General features: G+C 40.9%; 1 protein-coding gene and 1 long non-coding RNA gene across 2 annotated transcripts in view; one reads left to right on the forward strand and one right to left on the reverse strand.

Annotated features, from left to right (window-relative positions):
* The window catches only part of LOC107742082 (inactive tyrosine-protein kinase 7-like), a 32123-nt gene that overhangs the window by 3698 nt on the left and 12430 nt on the right, over window positions 1-15995 (reverse strand). The window contains exons 6-16 of the mRNA XM_016554947.1: window positions 13007-13273; window positions 11760-11896; window positions 11546-11681; window positions 10147-10266; window positions 9825-9974; window positions 8854-9001; window positions 8207-8334; window positions 7121-7321; window positions 6765-6914; window positions 4851-5083; window positions 3285-3420 (exon numbers count right to left, since the gene is read on the reverse strand). Coding sequence (XP_016410433.1) covers window positions 3285-3420; window positions 4851-5083; window positions 6765-6914; window positions 7121-7321; window positions 8207-8334; window positions 8854-9001; window positions 9825-9974; window positions 10147-10266; window positions 11546-11681; window positions 11760-11896; window positions 13007-13273 — 1806 coding nt within the window. The remainder of the gene's footprint in view (window positions 1-3284; window positions 3421-4850; window positions 5084-6764; window positions 6915-7120; window positions 7322-8206; window positions 8335-8853; window positions 9002-9824; window positions 9975-10146; window positions 10267-11545; window positions 11682-11759; window positions 11897-13006; window positions 13274-15995) is intronic.
* On the forward strand, window positions 14651-15346 carry LOC107742074 (uncharacterized). Its single transcript, XR_001640277.1, has 2 exons — window positions 14651-14704; window positions 14824-15346. It is a non-coding gene; the product is annotated as an uncharacterized LOC107742074 (long non-coding RNA).

The following is a 15995-nucleotide window of genomic DNA, read 5'->3' on the forward strand; positions in this document are numbered from 1 at the left end:
ACATGAGACACACAAGACAGATAGACACACGAAACACAGAGAGACACACATGAGACAGATTGACACACATGAGACACACGAGGCACAGAGAGACACACATGAAACAGAGAGACACACAAGACACAGATGAGACACGAGACACAGAGAGTCACACAGATAGACACACACGAGGCACAGAGAGACACACATGAGACACACAAGACAGATAGACACACGAAACACAGAGAGACACACATGAGACAGATTGACACACATGAGACACACGAGGCACAGAGAGACACACATGAAACAGAGAGACACACAAGACACAGATGAGACACGAGACACAGGGAGTCACACAGATAGACACACACGAGGCACAGAGAGACACACATGAGACACACAAGACAGATAGACACACATGAGACACAGAGACACAAGACACAGAGAGACACGCATGAAAGAGACACACACGAGACACACAAGACAGAGACATGCATGAAACAGAGAGACACACATGAGACACAGATAGACACACAAGAGACACAAGAAACACAGAGAGACACACATGAGACACACGATACAGACATAGACAAACACGAGACAAAGATAGACACCATGAGACAGATTGACACACATGAGACACACGAGGCACAGAGAGACACACATGAAACAGAGAGACACACAAGACACAGATGAGACACGAGACACAGAGAGTCACACAGATAGACACACACGAGGCACAGAGAGACACACATGAGACACACAAGACACAGATAGACACACGAGACAGACACACATGAGACACAGAGACACACACAAGACAGAGATACACACATGAGACACACACGAGACAGAGAGACACGCATGAAACAGATAGACAAAAACATGATAAGAGAGACACATACGAGACAGAGAGACACACGAGACACACAAGACACAGATAGACACACATGAGACAGACACACATGAGACACAGAGACACACACAAGACACAGAGAGACACGCATGAAAGAGACACACACGAGACAGACACACAAGACACAGAGACATGCATGAAACAGAGAGACACACGAGACACAGATAGGCACATGAGACACACACGAGACAGAGACACGCATGAAACAGATAGAAAAAAACATGAGAGACACATACGAGACAGAGAGACACACATGAGACACACAAGACACAGATAGACACACATGAGACAGACACACATGAGACACAGAGACACACACAAGACACAGAGAGACACATGAGACACACAAGACACAGAGACATGCATGAAACAGAGAGACACACACGAGACACAGATAGGCACATGAGACAGAGATACACACATGAGACACACACGAGACAGAGACACGCATGAAACAGATAGACAAAAACATGAGAGACACATACGAGACAGAGAGACACACAAGACACACATGAGACATAGACACGCATGAGACATACGAGACACACATGAGAGAGAGTGACACACATGAGACATAGATAGACACACAAGACACACGAGACACTTCATCAACTGACATTCGTTCAAGAGATTTTAAGACATTAAAAGGTCAACAACTGACACTGACATCATGAACATCCATCTATCTGTCTGACCATAAAGCCTTCAAATGACATCTGAAGGTCAGAGATTGACCATTTTATGATGATCCTACAACGATCATCTGCTAAACTCAAGGTTTCTGCAGTTTTTAAAATCAAATTTAAGACCTTTTTAAGACCTGCACTAATAAATAAATCAGGTCAAATAAATCAAAATCAATCAGGTTTCTTAAATTCTTTTACTTCATTAAACAGGCTGGAGCAAGTTCAACTGCAAAACGATGAAATACTCAAGATATGTTTAATTCAATATTTACATATGTTTATGTACTAATACATTAATACATATGAATTAGAGGTTTATTGATATTGGATTTTGCTGATATGATAATAATGTGTTTCAATGAAGGTATAAATCGATAAATAAACTGATTAATAAAGATTAATTAAGATTATTGTGCCGATACTAGCTAAATCTCTATATTAAATGTGTTAAATAATGTTCTTAGTCTTTCTTTCATGTGACAGGTGGTTCAGAGAGAAAATACAAGGGTTTACATTGATTTAAATGCCAATTACAGTTTACTGTGTAACCAAAATGTCAATAATATCCAGAAAAAAAGATTTTATGTATAATGCAGGACATTTAATCATAAACTTTAAGCCCAAAATTCACCAGGACTCTTATTTTGAAATGTCTATGATTTACTAGTTCCGGCTGCTCACTCAAACAGATGAAAGAAATAAAATAACCACAACCATCTACAATAAATGACAATATAAACACCATGAAGTAAACATTGTCTGGTTACACTTTATTTCGATAGTCCACTTTAGACATTCTATTAACTATAAGTAACTTTGTAACTACATGTCAACTACATGTCTACTAACTCTCAGAGTAGACTGTTAGGGTAGGTTTAGGGTTAGTAGAATAAGTTGACAAAGAAAGTGTTAGAAGATATTAAGCAGACAGTCTACTAATACTCTACTAACTGCTAGTTGACATGTAGTTGCAAAGTTACTTACTGTTAGTAGAATGTCTAAAGTGGACTATCGAAATAAAGTGTTACCCATTGTCTTAAATCATAACAGTCATAACAGCCGATCATAAGCAATCTATTGGGATAAATGTGTCATGACTCATGATTCCTGGTGTTCCATCCCCAAATTTAAAGGCACAATATGTAATTTTCGCCACTAGAGGGCGCGTATTCAAAATAAACAAATAGACAAAGGCATAGTTAGATGAGGCCGTGACTGAGTGTGGAATCATGGGAGTTGTGGTCTTCATCCCCACAGCCGATGCAATCCACACAGAGTGAGGCTGAAAGCCGTCGAAGTGAAACGAGGCGCTGAACGAGCACGACACACGGCTGGAAAGCAGCGGAGCTTTTATTATGCCACAGTCGAGCGCTTCCGCTGCTTCCGGTCGTGCGTATGTGGGGTAAAGCAGCGCTGTTTTATCATACTAGATACATTTAGTTCTGTTATAATGCTACTCTGTGCGGTCGTCACCGGTCTATTAAAACACACAACATATTAAAGCGTCTTTGGTGTTTCCATGTTTTCTACAAAACAAAACCGGAAATCGAGGGGTTATGACGTCATTGGCAGGCGATTTTGTGAACAAACACTGTCCTGATTGATATCAATATGATCAATATACACTGACAGGACTGATGACGGAGACAGACTCTCTCAATCACACAGTTCAGGTCATGTGACGTCACACGTCTGCTCACCTTCCAGCACCTGGTGGTCATTAAGCGCGGGGTACGGCAGCTCGCCCAGACTGAACACCTCCAACATCAGCACCCCGAACGCCCAGACGTCTGCCTTACTGCATTTTGATATCCTGAGGAACTGTTTGAGATCGCCCTGAAAAACACGAGAAAAGCACTCACATCAGCACGACTTCACTATTAACACGGACACACTTTACTACATCATAAACAGATATGAACGCACTGTACATTCAAACAGAAAATCATCATACGTAGGTGCATCAGATAAAAGTCTAATACAGACATGAAAAACTGGATAAATCCTGAGGAAGTTCGATTGACCGCAATGTTGCTTATAAAGACAATAAAGTAAAATATTGTGATATTAATGTTCTGGTCATTTTGACCCAGAGAGGATTTTATTTTTCCTGAAAATGCAAGTAAATGTTAAAGCATTGGACTAAAACTTACTGACTTATATTTTTTGTACTTTTGGGGGATTTTTTCCCCACTACAAAAACTGATTATAAATGTCTCATTATTCTATAATATCACCAAATCTTGGATTCAATATTTTTATTAACTTATTTTTTGTCAATCAGCACAGGTTTTGTTTTTTGGAACTGATTTTTCGCATGCCTCATTGATCTGAGCTCAGTTTTAGAGTGAAAAATCATTATTTGTGCATAATTTTTGGCAATATTCACTCAAAAACTGAGGTGCATAAACTCAGGTCAATGAGGCCTGTGATCAATCAGCTCCAAAAAGAAACACAAACCCTGTGCTAAATGAAAGAAAACAATTCAACAAAAAGATTGAATCCGAGATTTGGTGATAATACAGCATAATGAGAGATTTATAAGCAGTTTCTTGTAGGCCTGTCATTTTTGATTGGGAACACCAAATTAGGAAAAGGAATGATATTACGCAGTGCCTGAAAACAGGCTAACTTCTGTCAACATAACCAACGTGACCACCTGCTTGCACAGGGAGCGTGCTGGGGACTAGTTTCAGGCGCTGCGTAATATCATTGCACCTGCTGCACTCCTGCTACGGCAGCAAAGTTCCTTGATTATTACGCCGGAATGAGAGCATAGTTCCTAGCCATATCGGCCTAGAAAATCGCAACTTTTCATTTTCCGTCGGTCTTAGTACAGGATGTAACTAGAGTCAAGTTTTAAATAGGAAAAATATCGAAACTCTTTGGTCATTTTTGAGCGAGATGCTAACAGTCTAATCAGATTCAATGATCTATGCTAAGATACAGCTAAAAGTGCTACCGCCAGACCCAGAGATCGGCTGAATGGATTCGAAAACGGTAAAACTCAACTGTTTAACTCTAGGGGAGTCGGAAAATGAGCCTATTTTCAAAAATAGTGGTGTGTTCCTTTAAGAAGTGTGCAGGATTGATACATTCAAACAGAAACGGTGTGTATGCTGATTTATATTATTCATACTGCTAATTAAGTGAAAGAGAATTAGCACACATAAATGTGTGTTCTGTGTGTACACAAGCCAAACTAATTAAAATATAAGAGTGCATGTTGCATATATATTAATAAAGGATTTGAATGTGTTTAGTACCAGATCCACATATTCCAGGATCATGTAATGAGGTTGGGTTTCTCTGCAGATTCCCAGCAGTCGTACGACGTGAGCGTGATTGAGTTTGCTGAACATCTCCAGCTCTCGTCTGAACTCGGTTCGGTGCGTTTCCTCTCGGCTCTCTAAACTCTTGACCAGCACCAGCGTCTCCGGCTCGGCCTCCTCTATCGCCCTCGCTTTAGCCAGAAACACCTCGCCGAACACACCACGACCTGCACACACACACACACCCACACACACACATCTCAGCAATGGATGCTCTGCAGTGAATGGGTGCCGTCAGAATAACAGCTGATAAAAACATCACAATAATCCACAAGTAATCCACAGCACTCCAGTCCATCAGGTCCATCAGTTAGATAAAAAAGTTCCATGAATGAATTTTGTGCTAATGTTTTGAGAACATTATTATAGACCAAAAACTATTATAGAGACAAACATTCTATTAAAGTTACTGGAAGAACGTTTGTTCGTAACATTGAGAGAACGTTGCCTGTTTGCTGGGACGAGACATAATCCAGACTTACATATCGACATGTTTTAAAGGAACATGCGCTGCTTTATAATGATCTACTAGACGTCCAGCCTGGTTTTTTGAGTGAGGGATGTTCCTGATTTTCCAGACGTGACGGATTGTGATCCACTCATCCAGTGGATCCCGTCTAATCACTGAAGCTCTGCTGGTTGTCTAGGAAACTTTCATGCTTTTTAGACTCTAGGAAGGGCACGACTGAGTGACCTATATCTCACACACTGACTGAGGAAGATCAGCACGGCGTGAGTCTGAGGAGAATCTGATGCTCATCAGGAGTTCAGCACTGAAAACATCTGCAGCCGAAGTAACAGCTTTATATGTGAGAAATGGTGTTTGTGAGAGGCAGGAGGATGCTGCAGTTTTTGTCTGTGAAAACAGCCGTTATGCTGAAGATGCATCATAAAATGCTGCAAACGAAGAGGAAGATTATCATTACTGGACTGGAGGAAAAACCCAAAGAACACTGAATGTCCTTCATCAGATCTCTTCTCTTCACTAATGTCACTTTTCTTCACCGTTTTCAGGTGTAAAGTGTTTGTACATGTTTTTGTTTGTGGAAAAAATGTAGCATTGCATCAGTGTCTCAGCAATGGATGCTCTGCAGTGAATGGGTGCCGTCAGAATGAGAGTCCAAACAGCTGATAAAAACATCACAATAATCCACAAGTAATCCACAGCACTCCAGTCCATCAGTTAACATCTGGAGAAGACAAAAGCTGGAACAAATCCAGCATTAAGACGTTTTTAACTAAAATACATTGAGTCCATAATCCATAATAACTCTTCCTCCAGTGAAAAAGTGTTCTGGTGTGAATCAGGAGAGAAATCTGCACAGATCAAGCAGCGTTTAAATATGTAAATATGTGGCTGGATTTTGATGTGAGAGACAACAGCAGATGCACTTTTTCACTGGAGGAAGCGTTATTATGGATTATGGACTCATATTTTAGCCAGAAGCGATGCTTTAAAGTTAAAAGCGTCTTAATGCTGGATTTGTTTCAGCTTTTGTCTTCTCCAGATGTTAACTGATGGACTGGAGTGCTGTGGATTACTTGTGGATTATTGTGATGTTTTTATCAGCTGTTTGGACTCTCATTCTGACGGCACCCATTCACTGCAGAGCATCCATTGCTGAGACACTGATGCAGTGCTACATTTCTACAAACCTGATACAGAAACAACCACACATTTTCAGCACATTTTAATTTTATCCCTTTAATAAATGAATATGATGTGATTTCTTTAAGTAATATCCTAAATCAAGAAGCAAATATCATCATATTGTAAAATCTTTTAAATGATTATTATTCTAAACGTGAACTGAAGTGAGTTTGGTTCTGTTTTTGATGATTCATTACCCAGTGAGGTGATGGTCTGCAGGTGCGCTCTGGGAAAGTGCAGCTTGTCACCGCAGCTCTGCTGTTTCTCTGAGTCTGCTGAAGGTCTCATGCTGCTTAAAGCCACTTCCTCCTGGATCTCAGACATCCTGTGGCCATTCAGCTGAACACCTAGAGGAAACACAAACACACTCTTCGCAAACATCTCTAAATAATGTGTGAAAACAGAACTTGTGCCTAATGACAAGACTGTTGGGAAGTATTAGAAATGACAAGGTTGAACAGTCACTACATATAAGAGACATATATCTCAAAACAGGCAGATATCAGCTGGTTGATTAGTCTAGATGATCTCAGTCTAGATGACACACACGTACCGTTCAGACACTCCATCTCGGGCTCTTCTCCGGCGCGGTTCTTCTGCAGCCGTTTGTTCTTGCGTCTCTGTTTGCAGTAGAACATCAGTCCCAGCACAGCGATGATGTACGCCACGGCCACGGCCACCGACAGCGCGATGGTCTGGAACATCTTAAACTGGCTCTTATCCTCGTCTTCACTGCGCGGGTGCACAGGCTTCTCTGAGAACAGGAACACATCACAAAACACTACAGTAAACCTGTAGCAAAATCACTGTAAACCATCTGATAAACTCTTACATTTATCATTATTAATCAGAATAAATGTTTAATCCTACAAGCTGATCAGTGTAATTGTAGCTTTTTACAGTTGCCAGGCAACAATGTAACACTGATAATGAATGTGTGTCACTGTAATCAGAGTTTCTAAGCACTTCAAAGGAGTCTGACATCACACTGAACTTCACTGATCGACCCGTTTCAATGACTCCAACTTCTTAAATACGGATCTAAATCCTTCAGAACCTTTATTAAATGTCTGAATCAGTAATCAAATCTTAAAGATTATCATCTAATTGTCGTTTATGAGAAATTGATCAAAATTAAGTGAGTTGATTAAAACAAGAACAAATATCTGCCAACAGGCTCAGAAAAATCAACTTGACTCAAAGTGAAAACAAGTTTTCATTCCTCGGTGACAGATATTTGCTCTTGTTTTAAGCATAAACTCACTTAAAGGATGTTTAGATTTGTACTGAAAACAAAATTACTGAGGAAGAAATTCTTTTTTTTTTTGCAGTGTATGCAACATTTAATGCCATGACTTTACGAATGTAAGACTTTCTGCTCTGATTTAAGACTTTTTAAAGCCTTAATTTGTAGAAGGGCGAATTAAGACTTTTTAAAGACCCACAGAAACCCTGTGTATTGTATAAAGCACTATGGAAATAGATGTGAAATATGAAATGAAATAACAAACACACTGTATGATCTGTGTGTGAGTGTGTGCATGAACACTATGACTTCTCAAGCTAAAATCTGCCTTATTTATTTAAAAAACACACCAATCAGGTTAAAATGTTCCTCGTGCGAGTTAGTGTTCCTCACCCACGACATAGAGCTGCGCTGCTGTGTCTCTGATGTTGCAGGTGTTTCCTGCGATACAGGTGTACACACCCGTGTCCTCAGTGGTCACATCACTAATGACCAGAGAGCCATTGGGCATCTTCTGAAACCTGGAGAAACATAATTAACACACATCAACATCTGCTGCATGAAGGATCATCATGTATGTGAGAGACAGACAGGTGCAGTGAAACAGACAGGTGCAGCGAGACAGACAGGTGTAGTGAGACAGACAGACAGGTGCAGCAAGATAGACAGATGGAGTGAGACAGACAGAGACACAGACAGACAGGTGGAGTGAGACGGACTGGAGCAGCGAGACAGACTGGTGTAGTGAGACAGACAGGTGCAGTGAAACAGACAGATGGAGTGAGACAGACAGACACAGTGAGACAGACAGGTGCAGTGACAGACAGACAGACAGACAGGTGCAGTGAGACATACAGATGGAGTGAGACAGACAGAGACACAGATAGACAGGTGGAGTGAGAGACAGATGGAGTGAGACAGACAGAGACACAGACAGACAGGTGGAGTGAGACAGACAGACGCAGTAAGACAGACAGATGGAGTGAGACAGACAGAGACAGACAGAGACACAGACAGGCAGGCGGAGTGAGATCACTGGCCTGCTGGAGCTGCTGCTGCTGAGTAGTTTGTCTTTGAGCATCCACTGGACGTACGGCTGCGGGTCACCTGACGCCTGGCAGTGAAACACGGCCGTGTGACCCTGATAGACTGTGGTCTGCTCCGGCTCCAGCTTAAACTCCACGTGAACTGACAAAACACACAGTGAATGAGTCTGAGTGTGTGGAACAAGAACTCATCCTCACCCACAGCGTTCAGATCAGAACACAAACACACACCTCCTACAGTGAGATGGACGTGCGCTCGTATCTCTCCCTGTGCGCTGCTGGACGCCACACACGTGTAGTTCCCTCCATCGGCGTGGGTCACTGTACTGAAGCGCAGAACTCCGTTCATCTGACTCGCGTGAGACGGGAGATCAGCGCCGTCTGCGGAGAGACACGCATGAGAAACCAGCTCAAACACACCAGACATCACAGACAGACTGGTGCAGTGAGACAGACAGACGCAGTGAGACAGACAGATGCAGTGAGACAGGCAGACGCAGTGAGAAAGACTGGTGCAGTGAGACAGGCAGGTGCAGCGAGACAGACAGTGACAGACAAAGACACAGACAGACAGACGCAGTAAGACAGACAGATGGAGTGAGACAGACAGACAGACCCAGTGAGACAGGCAGCTGCAGTGAGACAGACAGGTGTAGTGAGACAGACAAATGGAGTGAGACAGACAGAGACACAGACAGGCAGGTGGAGTGAGACAGACAGACGCAGTGAGACAGGCAGCTGCAGTGAGACAGACAGGTGTAGTGAGACAGACAGATGGAGTGAGACAGACAGAGACACAGACAGACAGGTGGAGTGAGACAGGCAGACGCAGTAAGACAGACAGATGCAGCTTAAACTCCACGTGAACTGACAAAACACACAGACGGACGTGAGTGTGTCAGTGTGTGTGGAACAACTCACATGACCTCATGATCAACCACAGCGTTCAAATCTAACACACACACCTCCTACAGTGAGATGGACGTGCGCTCGTATCTCTCCCTCCGCGCTGCTGGACGCCACACACGTGTAGTTTCCTCTATCGGCGCGGGTCACTGTACTGAAGCGCAGAACTCCGTTCATCTGACTCACGTGAGACGGGAGATCAGCGCCGTCTGCGGAGAGACACGCATGAGAAACCAGCTCAAACACACCAGACATCACCGCACAGCAACAGCAAGCCATTCGGTTTCAATCAGAGCTGCCCAGCTAACAATAAAAGTATGTTTAAATGTTTTTTCTTGGTTATGTGATAGTTAAGGTAACATTCCATTTTATGTCTCTGACCTGCTCTGCTCCAGTGTATGATGGGCGTCTCTCGTCCTGCAGCAACACAGCTGACGCCGCTCTCTCTGTCCAGCTGCAGACACTGCGACGGCTGCGGGACGGGCGTGAACTTCAACTTCTCTGAGAGACGCACATTATTTACAAACTATTTTCCTGTTTGACACTGTAAAGCTGCTTTGACACAATCAGTATTGTACAGTATAAAGCGCTACACACGAGTAAATCTAGTAGTTTTGTTGTCTGTTCTTGTCATTTTTTTACTAGCTTTTTTGTAAATATATTTTAGTTTTTTTAATAATATAGTATATAGTTGTTTTATAATATAATATATTAATAACATACTTTATTTAATATAGTTTTAATTTCAGTTTTAGTTTTAGTTAAACTAAATGAAAATAAGAAACGCAGCCTTGGCAACTAACTGAAATAAGTTATAAAAATAAAAATTATTATAAAAAATACAAATAAAATGTATAATAAAATTACAAATAACTAAACTATAAATGATAAAAAAAACTATATTTCTTTCATGACAACTCTCGGAGGGATTGGCATGGTAATGTACATGACAATGTTAATGTATTTGGTCGGTAACACTTTATTTCGACAGTCCACTTTAGACATTCTATTAACAGTAAGTAACTTTACAACTACATGTCAACTAGCAGTTAGTAGAGTATTAGTAGACTGTCTGCTTAATATCTTCTAACACTTTCTTTGTCAACATTCTACTAACCCTAAACCTACCCTAACAGTCTACTCTGAGAGTTAGTAGACATGTAGTTGCAAATTAATGAGAATTAGTTGACATATAGTTACAAAGTTACTTATAGTTAATAGAATGTCTAAACTGGACTATCGAAATAAAGTGTAACCAAAGTTTCTTCTATGGCATCGTGAAGCACCTTTATTTTTAAGAGTGTAACTTCTTTAATAAGACTTTTACTAAACAATAAAAATACTAAAACAACTATTTTCACTCAAACAAAATTGTGCCAAGGTTCTAATAATAGGCATAATAGCTGCCTGCCAATACATCCACAACATGCTGCTGTGAGCATGTAAGAAATACTGCTGCTGCACATATAACATACATGAAATAACCCCCCACAAAACATACATGAATCACCTCGTAGCAGATCTATACAGGTGGAGCTGGGGAAGGTGGAGGGTTTCTGAAGAAAGCTGCAACTGCTACAGCAAGCACTAGTCATATATTTGAATGTTGAGCAGCGAGCTCATTGGCTACCGATACAGGAGAGAACACTGCTCTCACACAAACCTCTCTGCACTTTCATTAAAACATTATTAATTACTTTATTTAGTAAGCTGTCAGCCTTCAGTGCTGCTGCTAATCTTGACGATGTGTGTATGGAAACTAAGCAGCAGTTCTTCTCACCCAGTATGAGAACCTGCGCGTGTCCGATGAGCGATCCGCCCTCCGTCACACACACACAGCTGTACGTCTGAGCGTCCTTCAGCTCTGCGCTGTTGATCCTCAGCGTCCCGTTAGAGAAGAGCTTATAACGAGAGCCCTACAGACAGAGAGTGTGTTAAACCTGACGCTGTGTGATCTGATGAGGCGTGACGACTGCGTTCATTCACTCATTCACCTCCTCACTGATCGGGACGCTCTTGCGGTACCATGTGACCCGTGGTTCAGGCGTGCCCCGTGCGTGACAGTGCAGGAAACCCGGCTGACCCTCCTCGACGCGTGTGTCCTGCGGCTGAACGATCCATTCTGGAGAGGCTGTGACACACACACACACACACACACACACACACACACACACACACACACACACATACACATACACACACACATTAGTGAGGTTCTCTCATAAACTTCCACTGTTTTCATTTAAAGATTCTAGTATGTCTCTAAACATCACACATATTTGACGCACACATTTCTAAAGCTCTAAATACTCAAACTTTGCTGTTAAACCTGTTTCATACTTGATCTCCTGCATGTCTTCTGTCTCTGGTTGATAGTTTAGAGTGTTTTATCCAGTCAAAGCTCTTTTAGTGTAATTGTACAAATGCTTCTCGTGTCAAATCTTGACTGATTTTGATCAAGTAAAGGTCAGAATAACTGCAGTAATATCTCCAGATGAACACTTACTGGACTGAAGCAGCTCAGCTTTACTTGATTCTCCATCAATCATGTTTTAGAGTCTCAAATCTGATCCTCAGGATCTTTTGAGGAGCGTTTGTTTCCAGAAGCTTTACTTTCACTGTTCCTCAGCGGAGGAATGATCTTCACAAGCCTCCAGAACATCTCACATCTTCTGAGGAGCCTTTATTTCTTCAGCTCTCAATCACTGCATTATATGTTTGGATCGTTTCAATCTCATCTTACTGAGACAGATTACTGGAGATGTAGAGAGATGACTGATATTCATATCATTTTATGTCAGTACCTGCTTTAGTGTTATAAAGATCTCATTGATTTACATTACAAGCATCAGAATTTCATCATATAAATATCAGCATCTGCAGCAAATTCATATTTTTGAATAAAACTGAGCTGTTTTTCCTCCATATTCTCACTCTATCAGACTATATGAACCATAAAAGCCTGATGGCTCAAATATGATGCTCAACAAAAAACACTATTTTTGGGAGATTTGTCTAAAGGTTTAATAAATTGTTCCATTAAAAAAAGTTAGTCTTATAGGGTTAATATTTGTGAACCTACTAAAAATCCCAGATCTTATGAAAGACCAGCTTCTGATTTATTAGTCATTCCAGCAAACGAAGGGTTAAAGACTGCTGTCTCACTGGGTCATCTGTGATCAGTGTGGAGGTTGGCTAGTTAGTTAATTATTTAGTTAGTTTTGTTTGGTGTTTCACTCACTGGCTACAGTGACGACGAGCTCCTGCTGCTTCTGTCCGGCTGTGTTGCGGGCGACACACGTGTAGACGCCCGAGTCTGATCCGTCTGTGGGGCTGAAGATCAGATCTCCGTTCCGCTGATGGACTCGACCCTCAGACGCCACACGAGCTCCCGCACGCTCCCACCACACCTGCGGCTCCGGCTGACCCTGCGGTGGATCACAGCGCACACGCTCACTGCGGCCCGCCGTGAAAACCCGAAACATGCGCTCGCCCATGTCTGCGATCTCTACAGAGAGACATAAACAACACCGGAGCTGAGAACAGATATTTTCTGTTTTTATATTATTTATTTTTGTTAAACATTCAGTATATTTTTGTTTTTTTGCATAGTTTTCTTCATTTTATTAGTTTTTTTTAACATGTCTACATAGGTTTTATTATTTTATGTCAGATGAAAATATACATTTTGCCTTTGGAACTAGCTAAAAATAAATTTTTAAAAATATTTAATTTTATTTTCAGTTTATTTTAAGTGTGTGTGTGTTTGAGTGTATTTGTTTTGTCTATACTTGTGTGGACCAAATGTCCTTACTTCTAATGTGAAATTTTCGATTAAATTCAGTTTTATTTATAAAGCACATTTAAAATCAAATTTAGTTGGCCAAAGTGCTGTACGAAACAATTAAGTAACAATTAAATCGGAGAGATATTTAGGAGCCAAGTCGTTGAGAGCTTTGTAAACAAATAACAGAATTTTGTAGCCATTTCGATATATGAGTGGCAGCCAATGCAAAGAACGTAAGATTGGTGTGATATGGTCTCGCGAGACGCACGTCAAGAACATAATTGATCCCAGAAGTAGCATATATAACAACAATAATAATGGTGCTAAAACCGATCCCTGGGGTACACCACAAGTAAGTTGAGCCACCGAGGATGAATGGACACTGAAACTCCAAGAAAAACTTCTATTTGACAGAAAAGATAGGAAGCATTTTAAAACTGTACCTGAGATACCGATCGAGCGTTCAAGTCGAGATAAAAGAATCCCGTGATCCACAAAGTCAAAAGCTCAGCTCAAATCTAACAGCACTAAAGCCATGGTATCACCAGCGTCTGTGGTCAATAAAATATCTTTGAAAACTTTTAAAAGAGCAGACTCCGTGCTATGAAGGGTTTTAAAGATGAACTGAAAAATGTCGGAGATTGAATTGATTTGCAGGTAATTCTGCAACTCTATAAAAACAGCTTTTTTTTTAGAATTTTGGATAGGAACGGTAAATTAGAGATGGGTCTAGTAGTTTGCATATATTGTGGCGTCAAGTGAGGGTTTTCACAAGCAGGCTGGAACCGTCCCAGTCAAAAGACAATTATTAATAATGTGTATAATTGATTTGCAGGTAATTCTGCAACTCTATAAAAACAGCTTTTTTTTTTAGAATTTTGGATAGGAACGGTAAATTAGAGATGGGTCTAGTAGTTTGCATATATTGTGGTGTCAAGTGAGGGTTTTCACAAGCAGGCTGGAACCGTCCCAGTCAAAAGACAATTATTAATAATGTGTAGAATGTCCACATCGACTGTATCGAAAATCTGTTTTAGAAAACGGGAATGAAGAATGACATGAGGAGAAAAAGTAGGTTTCAAATTCACCTTCAAATTCTGAAATTCACTCCACTGTGAACAGAAGGAGGAATCAAGTACAGGCTGTATCGAGGTAAAAACTTAGCCTTGTGTAGTTTTGATTTTGTCAGAAAAGAAGTTAAGAAAATTTTCACACTCAAAAGTGGAGATAAAGTCTTAAGAGGAGGGTTTAGGACAGAATCAATAGTCGAGAAGAGTGTTCTAGAACAATTTGAGTTTTTCACAACGATATCAGATTAAAATTGATGTCCTAACAGCCTTTTGGAAATTATGTAGGGAAACATTCAGCATTTCAAATGATACTTCAAGCCGTCTGCATTGCTGTCGTAATGATCGGATATCGTTGTTGATCCAAGGCTGAGACTTGTTTTGGGGATAGACAAGCTTTCAAGGTGCAAAAAGGTCCAAAATGTCAAAGCATTTGCAAGTAAAAGATTGCATCTGCTCATCAACATCTAGATGTGATGTAACAGAATCAGAAATAAGCAGATTTTCAGTCGCCAAATACAGTTCAGAGAAGACATGTTTGGAGTGCGAGGTCAGAATACGTAAGGTTTTAGGTGGAGCCGGAAGGAGTGTAGAGCAGAGATCTGTGATCAGAAAGTGGAACATCACAGATGTCAATGTCAGCTACAGACAGCCCATATGTCAATATTAAATCAAGCGGATGACCGTGAGAGTATGTAGGACCATTCATCCACTGAACAACATCCATGGAAGACAATAAATGTAAAAATTCCTCAGCTAAGGCATTGGCAGAGCAGCATACATGAATATTAAAATCACCAAGTATTAAAATATGATAATATCTAGTCAAGACATCCCCTAAAAGATCAGCAAACTCATTTACTGTATAAAATTACTAGATGAAGGGGGCGATAAATTAATAGAAGTAAAACAACATGAGGACAGTTTAAGTGTATTTCCTGAACCTCCAAACTACTGAAAGTGGCCGTGGGAGATAAGAGACACTGTACTTTATTTCTGAAAACAGTCACGAGCCAGTTAAATGGGGAGTATTTAAAACATTCATACTCAGGGGAACCAGTTCAGAAAGAGGACTTGGATCACCTGATTTTATCCAGGAAATAAATGTCCAGATTATTTGAAGAGATAAGCTTATATATATTTGACAACCCACTAGAGAGACATTTGACTGGTCCTCACTAGATAAAAAGGCTTATAAATCAGCCAGAAGATGGGGCTAGAAAACACAGTTTGTACAGTATAAAAACCATTATGCCTATGATATTATGCTCCCCATAATGATAGGAATACCAGTGTGTGTGTGTGTGTGTGTGTGTGCGTGTGCGTGTGTGTGTGAGTGTGTGTGTGTGCATGTGCGTGCGCGAGTGTGTGCGTGT

This window comes from Sinocyclocheilus rhinocerous, unplaced genomic scaffold (genome assembly GCF_001515625.1).
Source record: "Sinocyclocheilus rhinocerous isolate Xijiao unplaced genomic scaffold, SAMN03320098_v1.1 scaffold3119, whole genome shotgun sequence".
NCBI lineage: Eukaryota > Metazoa > Chordata > Actinopteri > Cypriniformes > Cyprinidae > Sinocyclocheilus > Sinocyclocheilus rhinocerous.